At 40.0% G+C, this 21875-nt stretch overlaps 1 protein-coding gene across 3 annotated transcripts in view; it reads right to left on the bottom strand.

The window, feature by feature from the left end:
- Positions 1–21277, bottom strand: part of NSMAF (neutral sphingomyelinase activation associated factor) — a 57984-nt gene extending 36707 nt beyond the window's left edge. For 2 of the 3 annotated variants that reach the window (XM_087864870.1, XM_045789051.2), the window contains exons 1-5: positions 20725–21277; positions 3729–3818; positions 897–975; positions 733–800; positions 613–649 (exon numbers count right to left, since the gene is read on the bottom strand). In XM_087864870.1, the coding sequence (XP_087720996.1) occupies positions 613–649; positions 733–800; positions 897–975; positions 3729–3818; positions 20725–20783 (333 nt within the window). In that variant the 5' untranslated portion in view covers positions 20784–21277. The remainder of the gene's footprint in view (positions 1–612; positions 650–732; positions 801–896; positions 976–3728; positions 3819–20724) is intronic. The other variant, XM_045789050.2, reaches the window with a different exon arrangement.
- Positions 21278–21875: the final 598 nt, after the last annotated feature.

The raw sequence follows: 21875 nt of genomic DNA, 5'->3' as shown, positions 1-21875 counted from the left end.
CTGGGTGGCTCAGTCAGTTGTGTGCCTTAGGCTCCAGTCACGATCCCAGAGTTCCAGGATTGAGCCCTGCATTGGGCTCCCTGCTCAGCTCCCTGCTCCCTTCTCCCTCTGCCCCTCCCCCTGCTTGTGCTGTCTCTCTTGCTCTCTCAAATAAATAAATACAATCTTTTTTTTTTTTTTAAGATTGTATTTATTTATTTGACAGAGACAGCCAGCGAGAGGGGGAACACAAGCAGGGGGAGTGGGAGAGGAAGAAGCAGGCTCCCAGCAGAGGAGCCTGATGTGGGGCTCGATCCCAGAACGCTGGGATCACGCCCTGAGCCGAAGGCAGACGCTTAATGACTGCGCCACCCAGGCGCCCCGATAAATACAATCTTAAATAAATTTTAAAAAAAAATTGAGGATCTCATGAGGGAATCACAGCTTTTAAAAAAATATAGTTCTCAATAGTTCAATCTTAAAAGCATATAAACATCTATTCCAACAGTCTTCATCTGAGATTTCTATAAATAATGTCACCGTGCTAAAAAAAAAAAAAAAAAAAAAGTGTGTGTGTGTGTGTGTGTGTATGTTCACTGAGGTTAGGAAAAAAATTTACTATGTGCTGCTTACCTGACTGAAAATGAGTGAAATCTCCCCGGATTTTGTCCTACAATGCAGATAGAAGTCATTAAAAATATATAATTTTGGGGGGGGGGGTAGAAGTAAAATTAAACAGTAACAATGACATACTTTGCAAAGTGTCTATTGGATCCATTTTCTCCATGTTTTCCTATTTTTATGCAATCTCTCAAAGGAATCTGCATAAAATTGAGAGAGAAATATTATAGAAATGAGCAGGGTAAAATATACACAAAAAGTAAGAATGTCTCTGTTCATATTTAAAATGCATTTACCTTAATGATGGGCTGGGATATTGCATCTGGTTCAAAAATAACTGATTTTGAACATATTTTTAAGGAGCCTCTGATTTTCCTAGGGATCAAAGTACTAAGGATTATTATTAATGAACATAATAAAAGTCACTAAAGAATCATAACACATTTTAACTAGAAAATAGATAACTAAAGCATTAACTGAAAGAACAATGTAATTAATTGTAATTACATTGACCCCAGGCTGATGGTTTGCCAACCCGATCCCATTATTCATTAGGGACTGAAATTTTTATCACTCCTTCTGTGTTTATTATCTAGAATTCATCAACAAAGAACAACTTTATAGTATTTATTTATGATTTGGAGTGCAGTATTTATCTATGATTTGAAGTACAATTTGTACAAAGAAAGCAGAAAAAAAATGCTTGATTCTTTATCTCTATTTACCAAGTTTTAGAATAAAGAGTTGGGGTCCTAGGATCCCTGCCAGGTAATATATATATCTCATGAACTGGTGGATTTTAACGATTCTGATGCATCTCTACCACTGCAGGCACTGTTCTTTTTCAATGTCAGTTTGTCTCATTTGTTGCCCAACTCTTCAAGTTGGCCCTTGTGTCCTTTTAATTCGATGTATGGTAGGTTTCGGACACCTCTCTTACTTGCCAGTAGGACAAGATGTGCCAGGCTCATCCCGCACCCTTCCTGCCCCAGACTCAGACTCAGCCACTTCTCAAAGAGCCCTCATTCCTTTTCTTGGGAAGCGGTATTCAGAGAGCACAATCTCATTGCTATGGGGTTTTTTCTAGGACTTTCCGGAGGGGAGAGCTAGAAAATACTTTCTTTTAAAAGAAAAGTATATGAATTGATATAAACATTTCCAATTCAAACGTAAGATTAGGCTTTTAACTTAACTCCTTTACTATTAGATTTGTGTCTATTTCATCCTGAAAGTCTTGTCTTGGCATCAACATATTACTCATTTGCTTCATTTAACTATATAAATCAATGTGCATGTGTGAAAAAAACCAGTTTCAAAATAATAATACCATAATTACCAGCAATGATATTACTACTAAAACACGTACAACCTTTCTTGAAATTCTTTTTCTACTCGGGCTATATATATCTCACCAGACACACAAATTACTATGTTGTGAAGGTGATTAAAATAATTCTTCTCTGTGGTTAACCTTCCAACTTATATATACTTTAGTTTACTTGTTTCATTTTCTTTTTAATTTTTAAGATTTACTGTTTCTTCTAAAATTTAATTCTGTATTAAAATCTATGTAAAATATTTCTACATTTCCAAAAGCAGAGTTATAAAATAAGGGGCATTTGGAGAAGTCCAGTTGTCATTTTATATTATTTCCCCATTGTTCCTTCTTCTGTGTAGATAATTGCTTTCATTAGCTTTTAGTTTATGCTTTTTTAAGTACATAATTTAAAATGTTTTGTTTTTAAAAATAGAACCAAAAAATTATCCCTCTCCTTTCATAATTATGTGAAAGAGAGCATACAATACACAATATTCTGCTCTTTACTTTTTGCACCGAGTGCATGCTGGCGATCAGTCCACAGCACTATACAGACCTCCATTCCTTTGTTACCTCTGCATAGTACTCCATTATGAGGACACGCCACTGTTTATTCACTCAGTCCCCTAGTGGATCGTTTCCAGTATTGCAATTACAAGTAGTGTTATGATAAATAACCTTGTACATATGTCCGTTTCTATATTTCCCAGGGCACCTCTGAGACAGTTCCCTAGAAGCAGCCTTGCTAGATCGATGGGTTAATGCACATGCAATGTTGCTAGATATCACTGAATTTACTTCCATGGGTCGTACCACTGAACTCTAATAATAACTTAAAAATTACAAAAACAGGTTTCAATTTGCTAGCTTATATCTATGTTTAATAATAAACAAATGCACTTAATTTTAAGCAAGACATTTTATGGTATGAGGCAGAGAAATATTGAGAGGAAAAACAACAGTACGGAATTCGGGAGAAGAATGTGAGCAAAATTCCAGAAGTAAGAAAGCAAGGTGCTGCTTTCAAGGAACCATAATTGTCTAATTTGAATGCTCAGGAAACAGACATGTCATAAGCTCCCAAACAAAAAGCTAAATAATTTTCACTTTAGGTTGTATTTAAACAAATGCCACATGGCCTTGATGGTCTTTTCAAGATAAAAACCTGAAGAACACTAAAAATTAAAGAGTTTATCTAATATCAAAGCGTTTCAAGTTGTGGCCTATAGTTAAGGGACATCTCCAAAGGAAATCATTAGCAGATACAATTTTGCGGGAACAATTCTGATCTTAGTTAATTCCAAGTTGGCATTTTAAACAAAATACTTCATTACACATTTTTGTACACAGCTTTCAAAAGCTATGGCCAGAGAAACCGAATCTGTTTTTATAGCAATAAGCACTAATGATTACAATATAGAGAAAACTGATTTTGCTTCCAGTTCAAATCAAATTATTCATTTTGAAAGTACTGATTTTTATGCCGCTCTGGTGTTTTATGATTATTACTTTACAACACCATAACCCAAATAATTGAGAGTGTAAGTATAAAAGTGATACAGGAAAAAAGAGCTGGAATGGATCAGTCCTGTCCAGCTCAGTTAAGACACCCACATGAGAGGAATTCATATACACTGTTTCTCAGCTTTAGAAACTATCTGAAGTTACGACAGCAACTTCTAAGTCCCCATTTCCCGTTACTTTCCCAGTACGAAAGGGGGGCAAATCTATATGACCATACATTTAATTTTAAAGATATCAGACAAGGGAAAGGTCTGCTGGTCCGTAGAGATCCAAAAATCTCCCTTACCTTTCATTCTGACCGCCCTTGTTCTGAATATGATTAGCTGTGTGTTGTTCAAAGTAGTATTCCTCCAAGTTAAGTAGGAGCAAGGAAAATCTAAATTTGGAAAAACCAGAACAAAACAAAACCTCATTTTTGTTTTTTAAAGCATCTGTTCCCAAAATGATTGTCCACTCATTAAATCAACAAATACCTGTTCGGTGTGTATTATACACCAGATGCTCTTCTCTATTCAGTGGGAGAAAGCAACAGACACACTTGCCCAGCCGAGCCAAATATAAAATAAATAAAATTACTCAGAGGTGGATTTTTAAAATTCCTTTAGGAGAAACCCCAAATTTCATGAAATAAAACTTATTTTTGCCTGAACCAAACCTAGGGCTTTCCCACCTATGGAGTTTTCATCCTTTGTTTCTGCTGGCTGACCACCAAGCTTCCCTACCTCCCCTTCCAGACCACACGCCCCTCCCGCTTTAGTGTTCTGCCTCCTGGTTAGTTGCACTTATCCTACCACTTCCACAAGATCACATGCCTCTGAGAGGCAGATATCTAAATATCTCCCTGTAATAACCAGTCTAACACTTTGGTGTTGAATAAATAAGTAAATTGAACAGAACAGGATTAAAATATAGTTCTTTTAAAAGTTTTAAGTGTTTTAAACTTTTTTTTAAAAAGGTTTTATTTATTTATTTGACAGAGACAGAGAAAGCACAAGCAGGGGGAGCAGGAGAGGGAGAAGCAGGCTCCCCACTGAGCTGGGAGCCCAGTGCGGGGCTCGATTACAGCACCCTGGGATCATGACCTGAGCTGAAGGCAGACGCTTAACTGACTGAAATACCCAGGTGCCCAAGTGTTTTAAACTTTTAAAAACACAATAAGGTAATAAGAAAATGTATTAATTCAGTTGTATGGCCACAGAAACAAATACATGGCAAATAACTGGAAACAAGTGTTATTCGTTCCGGAAACATCAGTGGCATCTAGAGTTACAGGAAAAGCTCTCAGGGGGGAGTGTAGGACAGGAGTTCTGGTGTGTTGGAGTGTATGTGTTGGTGTGTGTATCTCCAATAAACATAGCAGATTGGGCATGTATGTCTATTTCTGCTCCCTCCAGAAGCACCACTAAAACTTGAGTGAATGAAAATATTTTTTAAATGGTAAAACCACAGACCAAAGAAAACTGAAGAGTCACAAACAAAGATGAGAGCAACAAATCTGAGAGAAATGGAAAGCAGATGGGAGGAATCAGCAGTGATCAGAACCAGAACGGCACACACCTCCAGTAGAAGGTACCAATCAGAAGAAAACCAACTCAAGTCATAGGACTTCCAAAAAGTCCCGAAATTGCAGGTATCAGGTACAAAGAAGAGAGGGAGGAAGCATGGGGGGTAGTGGGAAGTCTGAATGAGTCAGTACCCAGATTCCTCCCCTGATGCTTATCCTACCTTCCTCTGGTTTTTCTAGAGAAAAACCAGAGGAAGAGTCTCCAAACTAGACATCAAGCACAGTGGAGAGCAGGGCTATGGTGTAAAAAGTAGGAAGACATAACCATTCCAAGTAACAGTTGGTAGATAACTTTTAGAAAAAAATGAAATAGCTGTAGAGAAAAGACCCATGGATAGGGGTATCTAATCTGCAAGAGCCAGGTCTTTACAATATCATCCCATACTGAAGCCCAACAGAGAAGGCCTGCCCACAGTGACACAGAATTACATGCTTCACACTTAAACAGGAACGGATAACCCAAAATCACCAGCCTCTAATATGAAAGAACTAGACCAAAACAAGCAGAAGAACACAACTTGAAGTTCTAGACACAATACAGAGAACAGGAGGTCAAAATCCTATAATAAATATACTTACAAAGAAGAAATTATATTCATGGAACAAGACATTGCTCATTACAAAGAAAATTGAACCAAAAGAAAAATAACTCATAAAGAATAATGACAGCAGGAACCAGCTTTACCATCTAATAGGGTAACTTTTTATTAGCCTATTTATGACTTTAAATCCATGAACAAGAATTAATCATATGCTAAAATGCCAGAGCTCAAAGTAAAACGCTCACTATTAATACTCACTCTGCATTTCAATACAATCACAAGAGTTAGGATTGCTAGAACAGTCCTTTGATGCATCAGATAATTTCCATGAAGGCTTAAATCAGAGAGATATTTATTAGTTAACTTGCCCCTTATTTTCAGTTTGTGCCTTAATGACCTGAAACCCTTTGCTTGGGCTGGAGATTTAACCCTGTCTTCCCACTCTTCATCTCCCCACTCTTCCTCTTAGACAGAAGGTAAAATAAAATAAGTATCTTTAATAAGACAATGGTGTAATTTTATTGCTATGAAGCACAAGTAGCCATCATAGACAACCAGCTCTTCCGTATAATTATTAAAATATAGTCCTATTCCTTGCAATAGCATGAATGGATCTAAAGGATATTAAACTAAGTGAAATAAATCAGAGAAAGACAAATACCATATGATTTCACTCATATGTGGAATTTAAGAAACAAATGAATAAAGAAAAAAAGAATACACAAAAACCCACAAAACCAGATTCACATATAGAAAACTGGTGGTTGCCAGAGGGCAGGTGGATGGGGGATGGCTGAAATAGGTGAAAGGGTTTAAGAGTACATTTGTGAGGAGCACTAAGTAATGTACAGGATTGTTGAATAATTATATTATACACTGAAACCAATATAATGCTGTATGTTAATGATACTTAAATTAAAAATAAGTAGGTTTTTAAAAAAAATGTATAATCCTATTATATCTAATAGAATTATATTAATAATTTTATTTATATGTGTTAATTATATGTTTTTAGAAGAAAAATAAAATATATTCCTATTATTATATATTATGTACTATATATTACAGTACATTATTATTAAATGTCCATACTACCCAAAGTGATTTGCAAATTCAATGGAATCCTTATCAAAATCTCAATGGCATTTATTAGAGAAATAGAAAAAAAATCCTAAAATGCATATGGAATTGAATAGCCAAAACAATCAAGAAAGAAAAACAAAGCTAGCAGCCTCACAGTTCCTGATTTCAAAACATATTACGAAGCTACAGTAATTGAAACAAAATCAAAATCAGCAAAAAGATACATACACCCATGGAACAGAATAGAGTTCAGAAATAAACCCTCACATATATGGTCAAATATGAGTTCCAAGGCCACAAATAAGAAAAGGACAATCTCTTCAACAAATGATGCTGGGAAAACTGGATTTCCACATGCAAAAGAATGAAGTTGGGCCCTTACTTTATTTATTTATTTATTTATTTATTTATTTATTTATTTATTTATTTTAAAGATTTTATTTATCTATTTGACAGAGATAGAGACAGCCAGCGAGAGAGGGAACACAAGCAGGGGGAGTGGGAGAGGAAGAAGCAGGCTCATAGCGGAGGAGCCTGATTTGGGGCTCGATCCCATAACGCCGGGATCACGCCCTGAGCCGAAGGCAGACACTTAACCGCTGTGCCACCCAGGTGCCCCTGGGCCCTTACTTTAACATCACATACAAAAATTAACTCAAGATGGATTAAAGACTTAAATGCAAGACTTGAAAGTATGAAACTCCTAGAAGAAGACTTGGTGGAAAGCTTCACAACATTGTATTTGGCAGTAATTTCTTGGATAGGATACCAAAAGCATAGGCAACAAAAGCAAAAATAAACAAATGTGACTAAATCAAACTTAAAAACCTCTGGGTGGCAAAGAAAACAATCAACAGAATGAGAAGGCAACTTAAACAATTAAAAAAAATATTTGCAAACCACATATCTGAGAAGGAGTAACTACCCAGAATATACAAAGAACTCCTACAGCTCAACAAAAACAAAATGTAACCCAATTAAAAAATGGACAAAAGACTTGAATTGATACTTCTCCAAAGAAGATATACGAATGGCCAAAAAGTATATGAAAAGATACTCAATATCACTAATCATCAGGAAAACACAAACCAAAACTACAAATGAGCCATCACCTCATACACTATTAAAACAAACCAGAACCCCAAAAATAACAAATGTTGGTGAGGATGTGGAGAAACTGGGACCCTTGCCCACTGTTGATAGGACTGTAAAACGTTGCAACTGCTATGGAAAACAGTATAGAGGTTCTTTCAAAAATTAAAAATATAACTACCACACAATCCACAGTCCCACTTCTGGGTATGTATCCCAAAGAACTGGAAACAGGATCTCAAAGAGATATTTGCATCACCATGCTCACGGCAGCATTATTTACAATAGCCAGGAGGGGGAAGCCACCTAAATGTTCATCAACGATGAGCTGATAAAGAAAATGTGGTTTATACATACAATGGAGTATTATTCAGCTTTAAAAAAGAAGGTAGTCCTGTCTAGGTGGAGGAACCATTATGCTAGTGAAATAAGCTAGTCACACAGAAACAAGCATTATATAATTCCACTCATATAAAGTATCTAAAGTCGTCGAACTCTTACCCAGAAAAAACAGAATGGTGGTGGCTAGGAGCTGGTAGTAGGGGAAAAGCAGAGCTGCTTCTCAGGGAGCTGCTCTTCAGTGGGTTGAGAGCTCCAGTTCTGCACGATGGAAAAGCTCTAGCGACCCGCTGCACAACGTGAGCCCACTGGACACTACTGTACTATACACGTAAAAGTGGCTAAGACAGTAAGCCTACATGATGTGTTTTTTACCACAATTAAAAAAAATTAATATCAACTACGTAGAATTGGAGTCACTATCTTGGCAAGTAACTTACATTCTCCTTAATTTACCAAGACGCGCATTTTGTAAGAAATGTAAAACACACGGTACACAGATAGAACCAAATCATATTATTTAAAGTTAAAGGATTAAGGAATTTTTCTGAGTTTGCATTTTCTTTCTACTGAAGTGTTCAGTGACACCTGCTTTAAAAATGTTTGTAGGTACAAATTATTACAATAAAGTTTCATGGTATTTTGTTTTGTTTTGTTTTTGTTTGTTTTTTTTTTTTTAAAGATTTTATTTATTTATTCGACAGAGATAGAGACAGCCAGCGAGAGAGGGAACACAAGCAGGGGGAGTGGGAGAGGAAGAAGCAGGCTCATAGCGGAGGAGCCTGATGTGGGGCTCGATCCCACAACGCCGGGATCACGCCCTGAGCCGAAGGCAGACGCTTAGCCGCTGTGCCACCCAGGTGCCCCTCATGGTATTTTGAATGATGATTTTCAAACCATATCCTCAGGAGGAAAAGGTTCTGTGAAATCACTTTTTAAATGTTTTCTTGAGGAGACTCTCGGCGCTGCCCCTGGAGATTCCTTAGCTTAATCCGTCTTTACAGAAGTGTGGAGGGCTCTTTGGATTCTCTTTGATAAATTTACTCATTCTGCAACTTAACTTTCCTAAAAAGATGCTGCCCCATCCTCAGGTCACCTAATTTGTAAAGCATACTATTCAGCACTCCACCAAAGCATAAAGTAAGTTCACTCAAGGCGGCCCTCAGAGTAACCTTGCGTCTGTGCCCACTCACCACTCCATGCTCTACTGATCAACAGTATTTATAATGGATCCAGAAGATTCGGCTAGTCCATCATTTCTCTGGATTGGAGAGGTTTCACTGTGTTGAGGAGAACTGTTATGTGCTCAGTGAGAGAAAGTGCCCGATGCCGTGGTGACGTGTGTACATGGACAGACACAGGAAAAGGCACGAGCCCTGCACTTGCCGTCTCTACTCTGGGTCAAACTAGACTCTACGGCCCCTACTACTCAGAGAGTTGGTGCAACTATATTGGGCATTTTTTGTGAGCTTCCTAAAATGGCTCTGAAATGAGGACATTAAGAAAAATGTTGAATGGACAAGGGAGAGAACACAGTCTTGTGACTCACCATGAAAATGTGCACCCTGTAATATATTTGACAGTGACCTCTGAATACAGTCACATATTTTCCCACATATCTATATTAACATTAATTTCTCCTTTCTTGATTCTGCTATTAAGACATCAAAAAAAAAAAAAAAAACACCCCAAAAAACAAAAACCCACCTTATGCTCTAACAAATTTCCGATAAACTAAGCTGCTGCATTTTCCTGACCTACCAGCCAGAACTCTGACAAAGAGATTAGCATGATGTAACTTTATAGTGGATTCATGCTGGAGCCCGGTGGCAACAGCTTCCTCTTCTAGTGGTTTGTAAATGATCTGTCTGATCTAGAATTAGCACTCAACTGACTTACGCACATATGTTCTTTCTGCACCTTTTCAAGTTCCTAGATCGCGGAATGAGTCTGTGGTCCCAAACTCAAATTGTCCTGGCAGCTTGCAGCAGGAGAGGTAGCACGCATCTTCGCCCATCTCAGGAACATTGATTCTGTCATTTCCAGGCTGAAGGTCAGTATCACTAACACAGTACAAAATAAGAGCCACGTCCTCGGTTATACATCAGTTTTCCACTACCGGCCCGGGCCCTAGGCAGCAGCCTGCTTTTAAATTCAACTTTATGATATTAAAAAAATTTTTTTTTTAAATCTGTAGCATTTTTTAAATCCACCACTCAGTTGGGGCTTTAACTTTCTTGATGCTAATTGTGCAGGCCTGTGACATTCTCTTAATCTGTCCCTGGTTGTTGTCCTTCCTATCTTATACTTTTAAAAAATTATAAGCTCAGAGGAACATTACCTATACAACCATCCTATGTTTAATTGCTTGTCTGATTTTCTATAACTCTTCACTGAAGACCACTGGGCTTGGATGTTCTGAATTTTATTTGAAAGTTTCAAAACTTTCTGGATCAATATCCATTCCAGAACCGTCCAGTAATAATAGCTATCTTTTTGTTTTTTCCTTGAAATTTTCAATCTCTGCCTTCTAAAAAATCTACTTCCGTGTTATGACAGAATCCTTCTTGACTCCCCCCCACCCTGGGCTTCAATGATAAACAACGGACTGCCTTTTCCGAAGGTTTCCAGGACTGCTCCTTAATTAGTTTCTCTTTAATATTCAGAATTTTGCAAAGGTCTCAAGTTCTCTGCCTTAAAAGAGATTAAAATTTCAACAAGGAAACTCAAGAAACTGTAATTATATCTCACTAAGCATTGACTAAGTAAGCTCTCCTGTCATTGTCTGTGTTGCTATTTCCTGTTTCAATCTACATCAGGTACATGTCTGCCATTTTTTCTACTCACTTAGGTGGCCTGTCACAAAGGAATGCAATTATCCTCCGTTCCTCTTTCTAATAAGTTCTGTGGGTTTTTCCCCTGTATTCACGGATTCCCCTGCAGTTGTACTCCTTGACATTCAGGACCCACTGTCGCACCTACCAACAAGTCATTCCTTTTGAACATCTCTGTAGCTTTTCAGCACTAGATTCCAATCTTTTTTTTTTTAATTTCATTTATTTAGTTTTGATTGAGAGAGGAAGAGAGAGAGTGCGTGCATGAGCACGGGGGAGGGGCAGAGGGAGAAGCAGACTCCCCACTGAGCAGGGTGCCAGATGTGGGGCTTGATCCCAGCAGCCCAGGATCATGACCTGAGCTGAAGGCAGACGCTTAACCGACTGAGCCACCCAGGCGCCCCTAAATTCCAATCTTGAGTTCCCATCCTTAGAAGCTCCAGTAACACCTAAGACACACATTAATCCTTTTCTGTAATAAAATTTAACACATTTTATTATCCGTGTTCTACATATTTGCATAGAGACATCTGAGTGACTAAATGTTATTTCTAGGTCTGGAACTGATAGCTTTCTCACGTAAATTACCGTCCCCCTCTTCCCCTGGAGTAGCATTTCATTTCCTACCAGCTGTCCTCCAGTGTAACCAGTGTCACCATTTCATCTGGCCCTGTGATCGTTTCCTTTGGGGGTAAGTTGAAAACTCTACCACTTGGCCAGACTCGGAAATTACATCCCCCTCTGCCTATGTGAGACGCAGTTACTTCCTGGACAAGATGGTTCAGATACTGAAATCCCTTTCATTGTCACCATCCATAGGCCAGTCATTTCCACTTTCAAGTCTCAACTATCTATGAGAACAAATGGCAAAAATATCATCTATGCTTTCAAAATCTTTCAATTTCCTCATCAAGGGTCATATGAGGGAGGATGCTCCATGAGCCTTCTCTAAACTATGAAGAAGATAAACTCGGAAGCATAGTTCAAAGGAACCAAAAAAAAGGGGGGGGGATGCTTAATTATTGTTATCTAGAAAGTGCTTCTCAAACCGGAATGTGTGTACGATCATGTGGGGATCACATTAAAATACAGATTCTAATGCAGCACATCTGGGGTGCAGCCTGAGACTGGCCATTTTCTTTCTTTCCTTCTTTTTCTTTTCTTTCTCTCTTTCTCTCTCTCTCTCTCTCTTTCTTTCTTTCTTAAGATTTTATTTATTTGTCAGAGAGAGAGCACAAGCAGGGGAAGCAGCAGGCAGGGGGAGAAGCAGGCTCCACACTGAGCAGGGAGCCCGATGTGGGACTCGATCCCAAGACCCTGGGATCATGACCTGAGCCAAAGGCAGATGCTTAACCCACTGGGCCACCCAAGCGTGCCTAGACTGTGCATTTTGTAACAAGCTCCAAGGCAACGCAGAGGCTGCTGGCCCATGGATTACACTGAGAATAACAAGGTGCTAACTCATACCCATGTAAACCGGGCTTCTATCATTCCTCAATCATTCTAAATTTCTGAGATACCATAAAAATAAGCATTAGCCTCATATTTAAAACAGAAGCAGCACGTTATGGTGGCACAGGGGGTGGCCTTGGATCACATAACAGCTGTTTTAGCCTTAGCTCAGCCACGACTTAGCTGTTAGACTTTTAGTCCAATCACTTTATCCATTTAGGCCTCAACTATAAAATTGAGGGAAGGGAGACAAATTAGATTACCTCAAAAGTCTCTTCTTAACCAGTGGGTTTATAGATTTACTAAATAGACCCAGGCTTACACAAATCAGCAGGAATCCCACTTCAGACATTATTGGCAGATTACATGTCTAGAACAATCTCTCTATAGATACAGAGCCTCTAAAATTGCTAGGTAAATTACTACCATCATTTTTTTGAAATGCTTGGCTGAGGTGATGGGAAAGTGAGGGAAAGCCTCAGAAGAGAGAAGTTAGCAGGTACTGGAGCAGATTTTTCCCCTGGGGCTTTGCCCAACTCTGAGTACTAGACAGCTACATTCATAGGGCCACGTGCCCTGAGAGGACAGGGTGGGTGGGATAGGGGGTGAGCAGGGGCAGAAGAAGCTAGGATCCCTAAAGTTAACACCGTTGGAGGATGGAAATAAAACCACCTACCCAACCTCCCATTCCCTGGGGGGAGATGGTAGGACCTGGGCTCTGAACTGGGGGCAAAGTCAGTCTCCCTTGAGAATATGAAACCACCAGCCTGCCTTGACACACATTTGGGGCTAGAACTCACACTACTTATGTAGCCCAATAAAACTCAAGACAAACCAGGGTGGTCTCTCCTAGCACCCCAGGCAGAAATGAATGCAAACACTTTCTGGAAAAATCCACTGAAACTCAGGCCTGCAAGAATTCCCAAGGATAAGCTTCCAAACAACAAGAAGCCACAATCAAAAATCCTAGAACAAATGAGAAACAATATTACCAGATGAGGGTCAATATAAGCAACAGACTGTTCAGTCAAACCTGTAAAAGCTACAGATAATTTATTTTCCATATCTCATCACTCCAATAGATAAGTTTAAAGAAAGAGAAGGACATCAAAAGTATAACAAAGAAACAGACTTTTATCGAAACTGATCAGGCAGTTATAAATGACCCAAATAGAACTAGAAATTTAAAAATAATTGAAATTAAAGCAAAGGAATGATATAGACAGCAAATTAGGAACTAGAGAAAAAATCTGTAAATTTTAAGATGGATTTACATAACCCAGAATGCAGCACAGAAAAATATAGATAAATGTTAAAGAGTGTTTATGAGAAATAAAAGCAATATTCTAAAAGCTGAAGGCTTGGTTCTAAATTTTCTAAAACTTCAGCTTTAGGAATACCAATCAGGACAGGTAAATAAAAAGAAATTTCTATACAGACAAACAGCAGAGCACTACAAAGTGGAGATCTTAAAAACGGCCAGAGAAAAGATAGAGTCCTTACAAAGAACAGTTAGACTTAAATGACAAGTGTTTGTTGCAGGCTGGGCTCCCCCGGAATGGAATGTGGCCTCTTGCAAAGCTCCACAGAAGCCTGCTGTGCTCCTGGGTCAAAGGCAAACAGCCCCAGCCAAATGCAAGGCTTGGACCACAGTGTCTTAATTATGCCAGAGAAAGTGCTGGTGGTTCCCTAACCATGAACACAGATAAAACAAGTTCTGCCCCTATCCTGCCACATCATACAGACTCAAGTGCAAGGCTTAACAGCCCCAACCAGGCCAGGGAAGGGGCAAGGCCAATGCACAGCCACAAATGCTGAGCTGGACATGGTGAACCAAGGTTCCATCACAGCACAGCTCTACTGCATCATGGCTCCTGATCATTCCACGGGATCCAGGTTTCTCCTGGAGTCTGAGGCCTGACCCTGTTAGGCAGCTAAGAGCTGCACCACGGCGGGCACAGCACACCTGTTACTGACCTTTTCGCTGAGTTCAGGAATTGAGTTTCCTCCCACCAACAACTGCTCCAGCAAGTTGGGTGCATATTCCCTGGCTATCTGCCTTCATCTGCACGATCTTCAAAATGCTGAGAACATTACAGTTGACCCTTGAACAACTTGGGTTTGAACTGTGCTGATCCACTTACATGTGGGTTTTTTTTTTTTTTTCAATAAATACACTACAGTACTGTAAATGTATTTTGTCTTCCTTAGGATTTTCTTAACAACATTTTCTTTTCTCTAGCTTACTTTAAAAATACAGTATATAATACATATAGCATACAAAACATGTGTTAATCGACTGTTATTGGAAGGCTTCCAGTAAACAGCAGGCTACCAGTAGTTAAGTTTTGGGGGAGTCAAAAGTTATACACAGATTTTTGACTGTGCAGGGGGGTTGGTGACCAGCCCCGGTGTTGTTCAAGGGCCAAAAGTATGCATCTAGCAAAACTGATCTCCAAAACAAGAACATAAACACACGTTCAGACAGACAAAAACAGTTTATTATCATCAGGGGGAACTTCTAAAGGATATTCTTCAGGAAAGAGAAAATAATTAATAGAGAAGATATGATAGGCAAGAAGGAATGCTGAACCAAGACAATGGTAAACATGCATGTAAAACTATATAAACATAAACATTAACTAGACAATTTTAATGTCTAATTTGTAGGTTTAAAATCTAGATTGAAAATACTAGACAATAGAGACTACAATTTAGGATGGGACAACAGAAGTACTCTAAGGTCTTTACAGTGTTAGGGAGAAGGGTTAAGAGAATGATTAGTTTCAGATCTTAAGCTAAATATCAATGTTAAAATTTCAAGGTAAGCTCTAGAAAAACAGAAACAGAATATATAAGTACCGTACTCTTCAGGAAAAATGAAAGAGACCAAGGGAGTCTTAATCCAAAAGAAGGGGAAAAAAAAGACAAAATTAACCAAAAAAATTAAAAAATAAAAATAAATTCAAATACTTCTGTAATATAATAAATGTAAATGTACTAAATCTGTCAAGACAAAAATTATTGGAAAATGAATTATTAAAATATCCAACCACTATTCTATTAATAAGAAATATGCCTAAAACATAAGGACACAGAAAAGTTGAAAAGTAAAAAAATGAAAAAGTCCATATAATGCAAAGAAAACGGATACAGTTATATTAATATCAGACAAAACAGAAAAAAATAATTACTAGTAGAGATCATTATATATTGATAAAAGAGTCAATTTTCTAGGAAGATAGCAATTTTAAGCTTACATAGACTTAATAACATCCCCTGAAGATATTGTAGCAAAAATTGATAGAAATATAAGTCAAAGTTTGCATCATGAAGCATCTCCCAGTAATTGATAAGTCAATCAGAAAAAAATTCATTAAGAAAAATGAAGGATCTAAATCTAACTAATAAGCTTAATGTAACAGATATATAGATACTATGCCAATGTTAATATACATCTATTTTCAACCTCACATCAATTTGTGAAAAATGACTACAATCTAAGTCATAATAATTTCAAAGAATTAGTATTATACAGAACTTATTCACTAAACACAAATTAAAAAATAAAAAACAGGGGCGCCTTGGTGGCTCAGTCGGTTAAGCATCCTACTCTTGATCTCAGCTCAATCTTGATCTCAGGGTCCTGAGTTCAAGCCCCATGCTGGATGTGGAGCCTACTTAATAAAATAAAAACAAAGAGATAATTTCAAAATCTTAGAGTTTTAAATGTTAAGTCACAAGTGTACGTGTCTGAGGGATAAAAGATGAAATTGCAATGGTATTTAGAAAAAAAACAAGCGATGAATTCATTAAATGGCCATACCCACTTTATATCACATCAAAAACAATTTTTTAATAAAAATCATAGAGCAAACGCACTCAAAGTTTATGGTTATCTTCTTGTGTCTTCTTAAATGGTAACCATTTTGGAAGAAGCTAATTTCAGACAACGATAAGGGCATAAAGTAAAGGACCAGTAATGCAGTTTGGGTAAAGCCAATGTAAATTCCGAGTCAATCAAAATATTTGCAACATTTATTTCTCCTCCCACTATTTTTTGTTTTGTTTTGTTTTTTTTGTTTTTATGTGAGAAAAATAAACCCTGTTTCTGAGTCACAGGTAGATTTCCTTCAACCCTTCAGCATTCCTGACTAACTGTGGTTCTGCAGTTTATTTCCATTTTCAACACCTGGCATATCCCAATGAGATATTATAAGAATAGGATGGTAAGTCTTAGAAATAAAAGAATAAACAGAAGTATAGTAAAGCACTTTGCCCTCTCAACCAGTACTTTTAGTATAATAAATACAGAATCAATTGATAAAATAACTTATTAAGTAAAAGATACTTAGTGTCAGTGAGAAATTTAATATCAGCATAACCAAGAGAATCACATACACATGGAATGTTTGAAAGCAAAGTTGAATTCTAAGAAGTGCCCGTAAAACTATTAAGGAAATATGTGTGCTCAATATAGAATTCATGATTCATGACAATGTTTTATCCTGGGATGACAGCTTACAAGCTACACCTAAGTAATTTGTTGTACAACATTATAGAGAGAAAAATTTGACTCTCCCCTAGTAAGAGCACGCCTCAACTATCTAAATTTCTAATCGCCCAAGGAAAAAATAGCTATTCTTCCATCACACCACTCCCAGATGTGAAGATAAAAAATATTTAACAATTAGTCTACTCTTAAATCTTAAAATAGAAATATCTTAAATAGCAGCAGTTGTAAAATATCCCTATCTGCTAACCCACTGTACACATTTGTTATTTCCAACAGCTCCAAAGAAAGATATGTGAATTGTCTTTAAAAAATTTTTCCATTTATCTTAACACCTACACAGTGCATTTTTTAAAACCAGCAAAATCAATATAGTTTCTGACATCTAAATCTTAACCAGGATACTAGTGTACTTAACTTTAATGACCAAGTATCTCTTTGTTTTCTAATACTGACAATTACCAAAGCATTTCTTTATAAACATTACTAATAGGTGGCACAGTTGATCAAGCCAGAAATCTGAGAGGACTGCCATGTTGAGCAAATAAAAATACAGGACACCTAGTTCAATCTGAATTTCAGAAAAGTTACCAAAAATTTTAGTATAAATATGCACCAAATATTGCATGGGACATACTTACACTAAAAGATTTTTCAGTATTCATCTGAAATTCAAATTTAACTGGGCATTCGGTATTGTATCTGACAACTCTAGCTGGGATTCTTTCTCTGTTACCTTCTATATGAAATCCACCACTCCAAGACCTGTCCATTCTACCTCTTAAAAACATCTAAAACCCATCCACCTGTCTTCATTTCTTCTGCCCCCATCTTGGTCTAAGCCACCAAACCAAGAAACTGCCAACCCGTCTCTCTGTTCTACCTTTGTAGAAATATCACTTACTCTAAATGCAGTAGCATGAGTTTAATACTAAAGGAAATAAAAGCTAACTTCAGTTGTCTCCTTTCCTGGGGTCATTATTTGGTAGTGGTAGAAATCTAAACTCTCAAAAGCAGCATGAGAGGGGGTCAGTGATCTCACAACTCTGAAGAAGTGAGGCCTTTCGCTGGGTCAGCTCTGAAGCAGTCCCAAGGAAAGTAACAGTTCTCTTGGGTACACCTGAGCCAATGACATAGCTCAATCTTTGTGCTAATTGGTGTTTATTGCCACAAAGGGATGAGCCAGGAAAAATCTGTGCAGAAATAAAGTTGGTTTAAAATATTCTTGTCTTTCAGAGCTCATTCTAAGATTTATAGGGACTGCTTGGTTCTAGCCCACACCTCATTGTGAGACAGATGCCTTTCATCCAACTAGTACTCTATCGACACCTTCTGGGTCAAAGTCCACTTATCAGCCCAAGGTTGCAAAGCCAGGGAGCAGAGCATTAAAAAACTGGAGCAGTCAGCAAGTAGAATTCAAATATATCGAAGATAAGCAGCACCAACTTCTTCAGATTACTGATGTTCAGAAATGGCTGCTGCCTTCTGACAGATGAATACATGTTTTGGTTGTGAGAGCTACAGTTATCTCAGTGCGCTGCTAGCCTGTCACATTGTCTGATCAATAGATACCAACAAAGCAGATTATACACCGAAACCCAAGTGCAGACTTGAAGATTTGTGTGACATTGCAGAGCGATATAAGCCAACCAAATTAAACAAAAATTACAGCTATGGAATTAACTGGCACATCTAAAGAAAACAGGTTTTCCTCTTTATCAAAGAGGCCACAGAATTGTTACAAATGATTCTTTGATCACAGAACATGATGGCAATTCAAGTGCTTGTAAGTTCTTACAATGCGAATTTGCACATCCATCTACTTAATACAGAATACCCCCAATTCTTAATGTTGTTGGTACAGAACAAAGAAGCTCTACTCAAGTTCCTTCCACATGAAACAAGCATTATAAATGAAGTCAGAAGAGCCTCTACAAGTGTGAGTTACTTTATTTACGGTCCAGTTATTATTTATTATTAAAAGATAAGTCTTTCTGTGGATAAAACCTAATCACAAAACCAAAACGTTCTCAGAAGCCATGTCCAAGATATGCTTTTTTAAAATACATCTTCTCTACAGCACAGAATGAAATTTTAAACCATGGATATCCTGGCCAGCCCAACATTAGAGATTAGAAAAGGACATGAATGTTTGGACAAAATGGGTCAAATCAATACCTATAAAATAAGTGTGGATGCTGCAAGATCACACAAACCTTAAAGCCTACACATGTATTTCCATAATCTGCTTTGTTGGTGTTCACTGTAGGGGCCAAGGGCAGGCTGCCCCAAAATGTGCCCCTTTGGCATCTTATTTGAAATAAAAGTTACTTAAGAAACAGCCAGTGCAAGGTCACTCAGACCCTCCTCTGTCCTCTTGAAAGCAGGAAACAAATCTCCCATATGAGAAATACCCTCCCTGTACCATGAAGTAAAAAAGACATCTTTATCACCAGAGATACGGACTTAGAAGCCAAGAAAGCTGTAGAAACAAGCCTTGTTTTTTTTTTTCTAATCTACTACCTCAGCCTAAATTCTGCTTAGAATTCCCTACTAATTAAAGCTCCCAAACACCTGTTTTCCTTTCCTGTCAATGCCTCACAAGTGTATTGTCTCTTTGTCTAAAATGAATAAAAACTACCTTCCTTCATCATTTCTTTAGGTCTCTATATTTTAATAGTGAACCTCTAACTACAGGTAGGAAAACTTTGGCTTTCTCCTTCTGTTAATCTATTTTACATAAATTTCATTGAGTCCAGCTGGAAGCCCTTCAAGGGTAAAGAAGATTTTTTTCCTTCCCTACACCATTGATCACACAACAAAGTGACAGGCTAGCAGCACTCCTGGTTAACTTGTTCTCACAATCAAAATAACTGTAAAACAATTCATTCCCAGTTCTTTCTGGCACCTGGGACCACAGACCCGAAAATCTGCAAGTTATGTCTGTCACCAGAAATATACTTAGGGCAGAAGTGAGCTTTTTTTTTGTTTTGTTTTTACAAACAACTTCCTTTGGAGGCTGAGCATCAGAAACTAAATCGGTGCTGCTTTGAGATCATTTGAGCTTCTACTCCTCGTGGGACCCCAAATCCTTACTAGGATCTGGGAATAATGACTGCTGTGCCTCACCGCGCGTTCGAATCCAAAGCCTTCAAAGACACATATATAATGAGGCCCATTGCTCGGCAGAACACGTCTGTGGGGTTGGCGCTTGGTTTTCTCAGAGTAAGGCCTTTCTTGAGGCCCATCTCGCGGTCCAGCCGGATAGGGGGCTGGGCAGGCCTTAGCCTTCCGTCCGAAGAAGTTGGCAGAAAAAGGAGCAGTGAAGCGGAGCGTCCGCGTCTGCCCCGGTGCAGGCGGGGTGGTCGCTGCCCGCACGGTGCCGCCTGGGCCGAACAACCCTGCGGCTCCCACGCAGTGCCGGGACCCAGCCACCGTGACCGGGGGGCCAGGGGAGGCCGCCGGCCCGCGCACCCCCAGCCGCACCCCTCCAGAGAACGCCGGGCTCGCGTTCGGGGCCGGGCGCCCGCGAGGGAGTCCACGCCAGGACCCGCGCGGCCTCTTCCGGGTGAGCCGAGCCGCGGCCGCCGGGACCGGCGTAGCCCCGCCTGCGCTCCGCTCGCCGGGAGACCGGGGCCCGGACGGGGCCCAGACCCCGGCCGGGTTCCCGGGCTCTGGCCGCGACCCCCGCCCAGCGCCCAGCTCGCCCCGGGCCTCGGCCTTTGTGCCGGGACTCCCACACCGGGACCTGGCTCTGGGACCCCCGCCCGCAACCCCGCTCTCGCCCCCGAGCTGGTCCCCGGCCTCCGACCCCCGCTCCCGCCTTCCCCGCCGCCGCCCGCGGGCCCCGGGCAGGCGCTCACCGCTCTTTGGAGTAGAGCTGCAGCTGCTGCTCCCGCCGCTTCTTCCGGATAAACGCCATGGAGGGAGGGCAGGGCGCGGGCGCGCGGGGACGCACGGCTCGGGCGCCGCTGTCGTCCTCGAGGAGTCAGGGACGCGGCTGGGAGGCGGGCCCGGCGAGCCGGCCTGCGAGGTCCCGGCCGGGCGGGGAGGGCGGCTGGGGCCTGGCTTCGCGTGCAGTGGCGGCGCTGGGCGCCCCGCAGCCCGACCGCCCGACGCTGCGCCCCAGGGCCCGCGGCGTCCGGGCCGCGCTCAGCGGAGCATGTTCGCGTGGGGACTCCGGCGGCGCCGTGACTCAGGCCGGAGGAGGGGCGCGCGCTGACCCGAGGCGCCCGACACTCAGGCCCCCGGGGGCCCGCGAGGGACCCGGGCCAGCCTGCGGTCTGTCCTTACACGCCAACGTTCTCCGCTTCACCACCCGCTGCACCGCGGCGTTTTCAATGTTGCACATACGAAGACGGATGCTAGCCGGCGAACTACCCCGCTCTGCTGGCCGCGGGGACTCGAAATAACGTTTGGGGCTCTCGATCTCTTGGTAGCTGAAAGACTGGGTCGCATGATTTTTTTCTCTTTTTCTAACAGCTTTATTGAGATAGAACTCACGTGCCAAGCAATTCACCCATTAGACTGTACCATTCAGTGGTTTTTAGTATAGTCACAGATACACACCACTGTACCCTTTAATTATTAGACCCCCCGCAGTACCCTTCAGTTATCACCCCCACACTCCCTAAGCCCAACCCTAGTAAGCACCGATCAACTTTTCTGTGTCTATGAATTTGCCTAGTCCTGACATCTCATGCAAAAGCAATCATACATTATGTAGCCTTTTATGTCTGGCTTCTTTCATTTAGCATAAATGTTTTTCAGGTTAATTCACATATCTGTACTTCATTCTTTTTTATTGCTGGAGAGTATTCTAGTGTATGGATATACCATATTATGTTAATCCATTCATCATTTGGCTATTATGAATGATGTTGCAAAGAACATTGTTGTACATATTTTTGCATGGACAGATGTTTTCATGTCTACTGACCACATACTTAGGAGTGGAATTGCTGGGTCATGTGGTAACTGCCAAAATGTTTCCCAAAGTGGCTGCCCCATTTTA

The sequence above is a fragment of the Ursus americanus genome, chromosome 9 (assembly GCF_024610735.1).
Source record: "Ursus americanus isolate L20-20 chromosome 9, mUrsAme1.1.p, whole genome shotgun sequence".
Taxonomy (NCBI): Eukaryota; Metazoa; Chordata; class Mammalia; order Carnivora; family Ursidae; genus Ursus; species Ursus americanus.
Note: the sequence above shows the minus strand (reverse complement) of the source record. Positions and strands in the feature narration are given on the sequence as shown.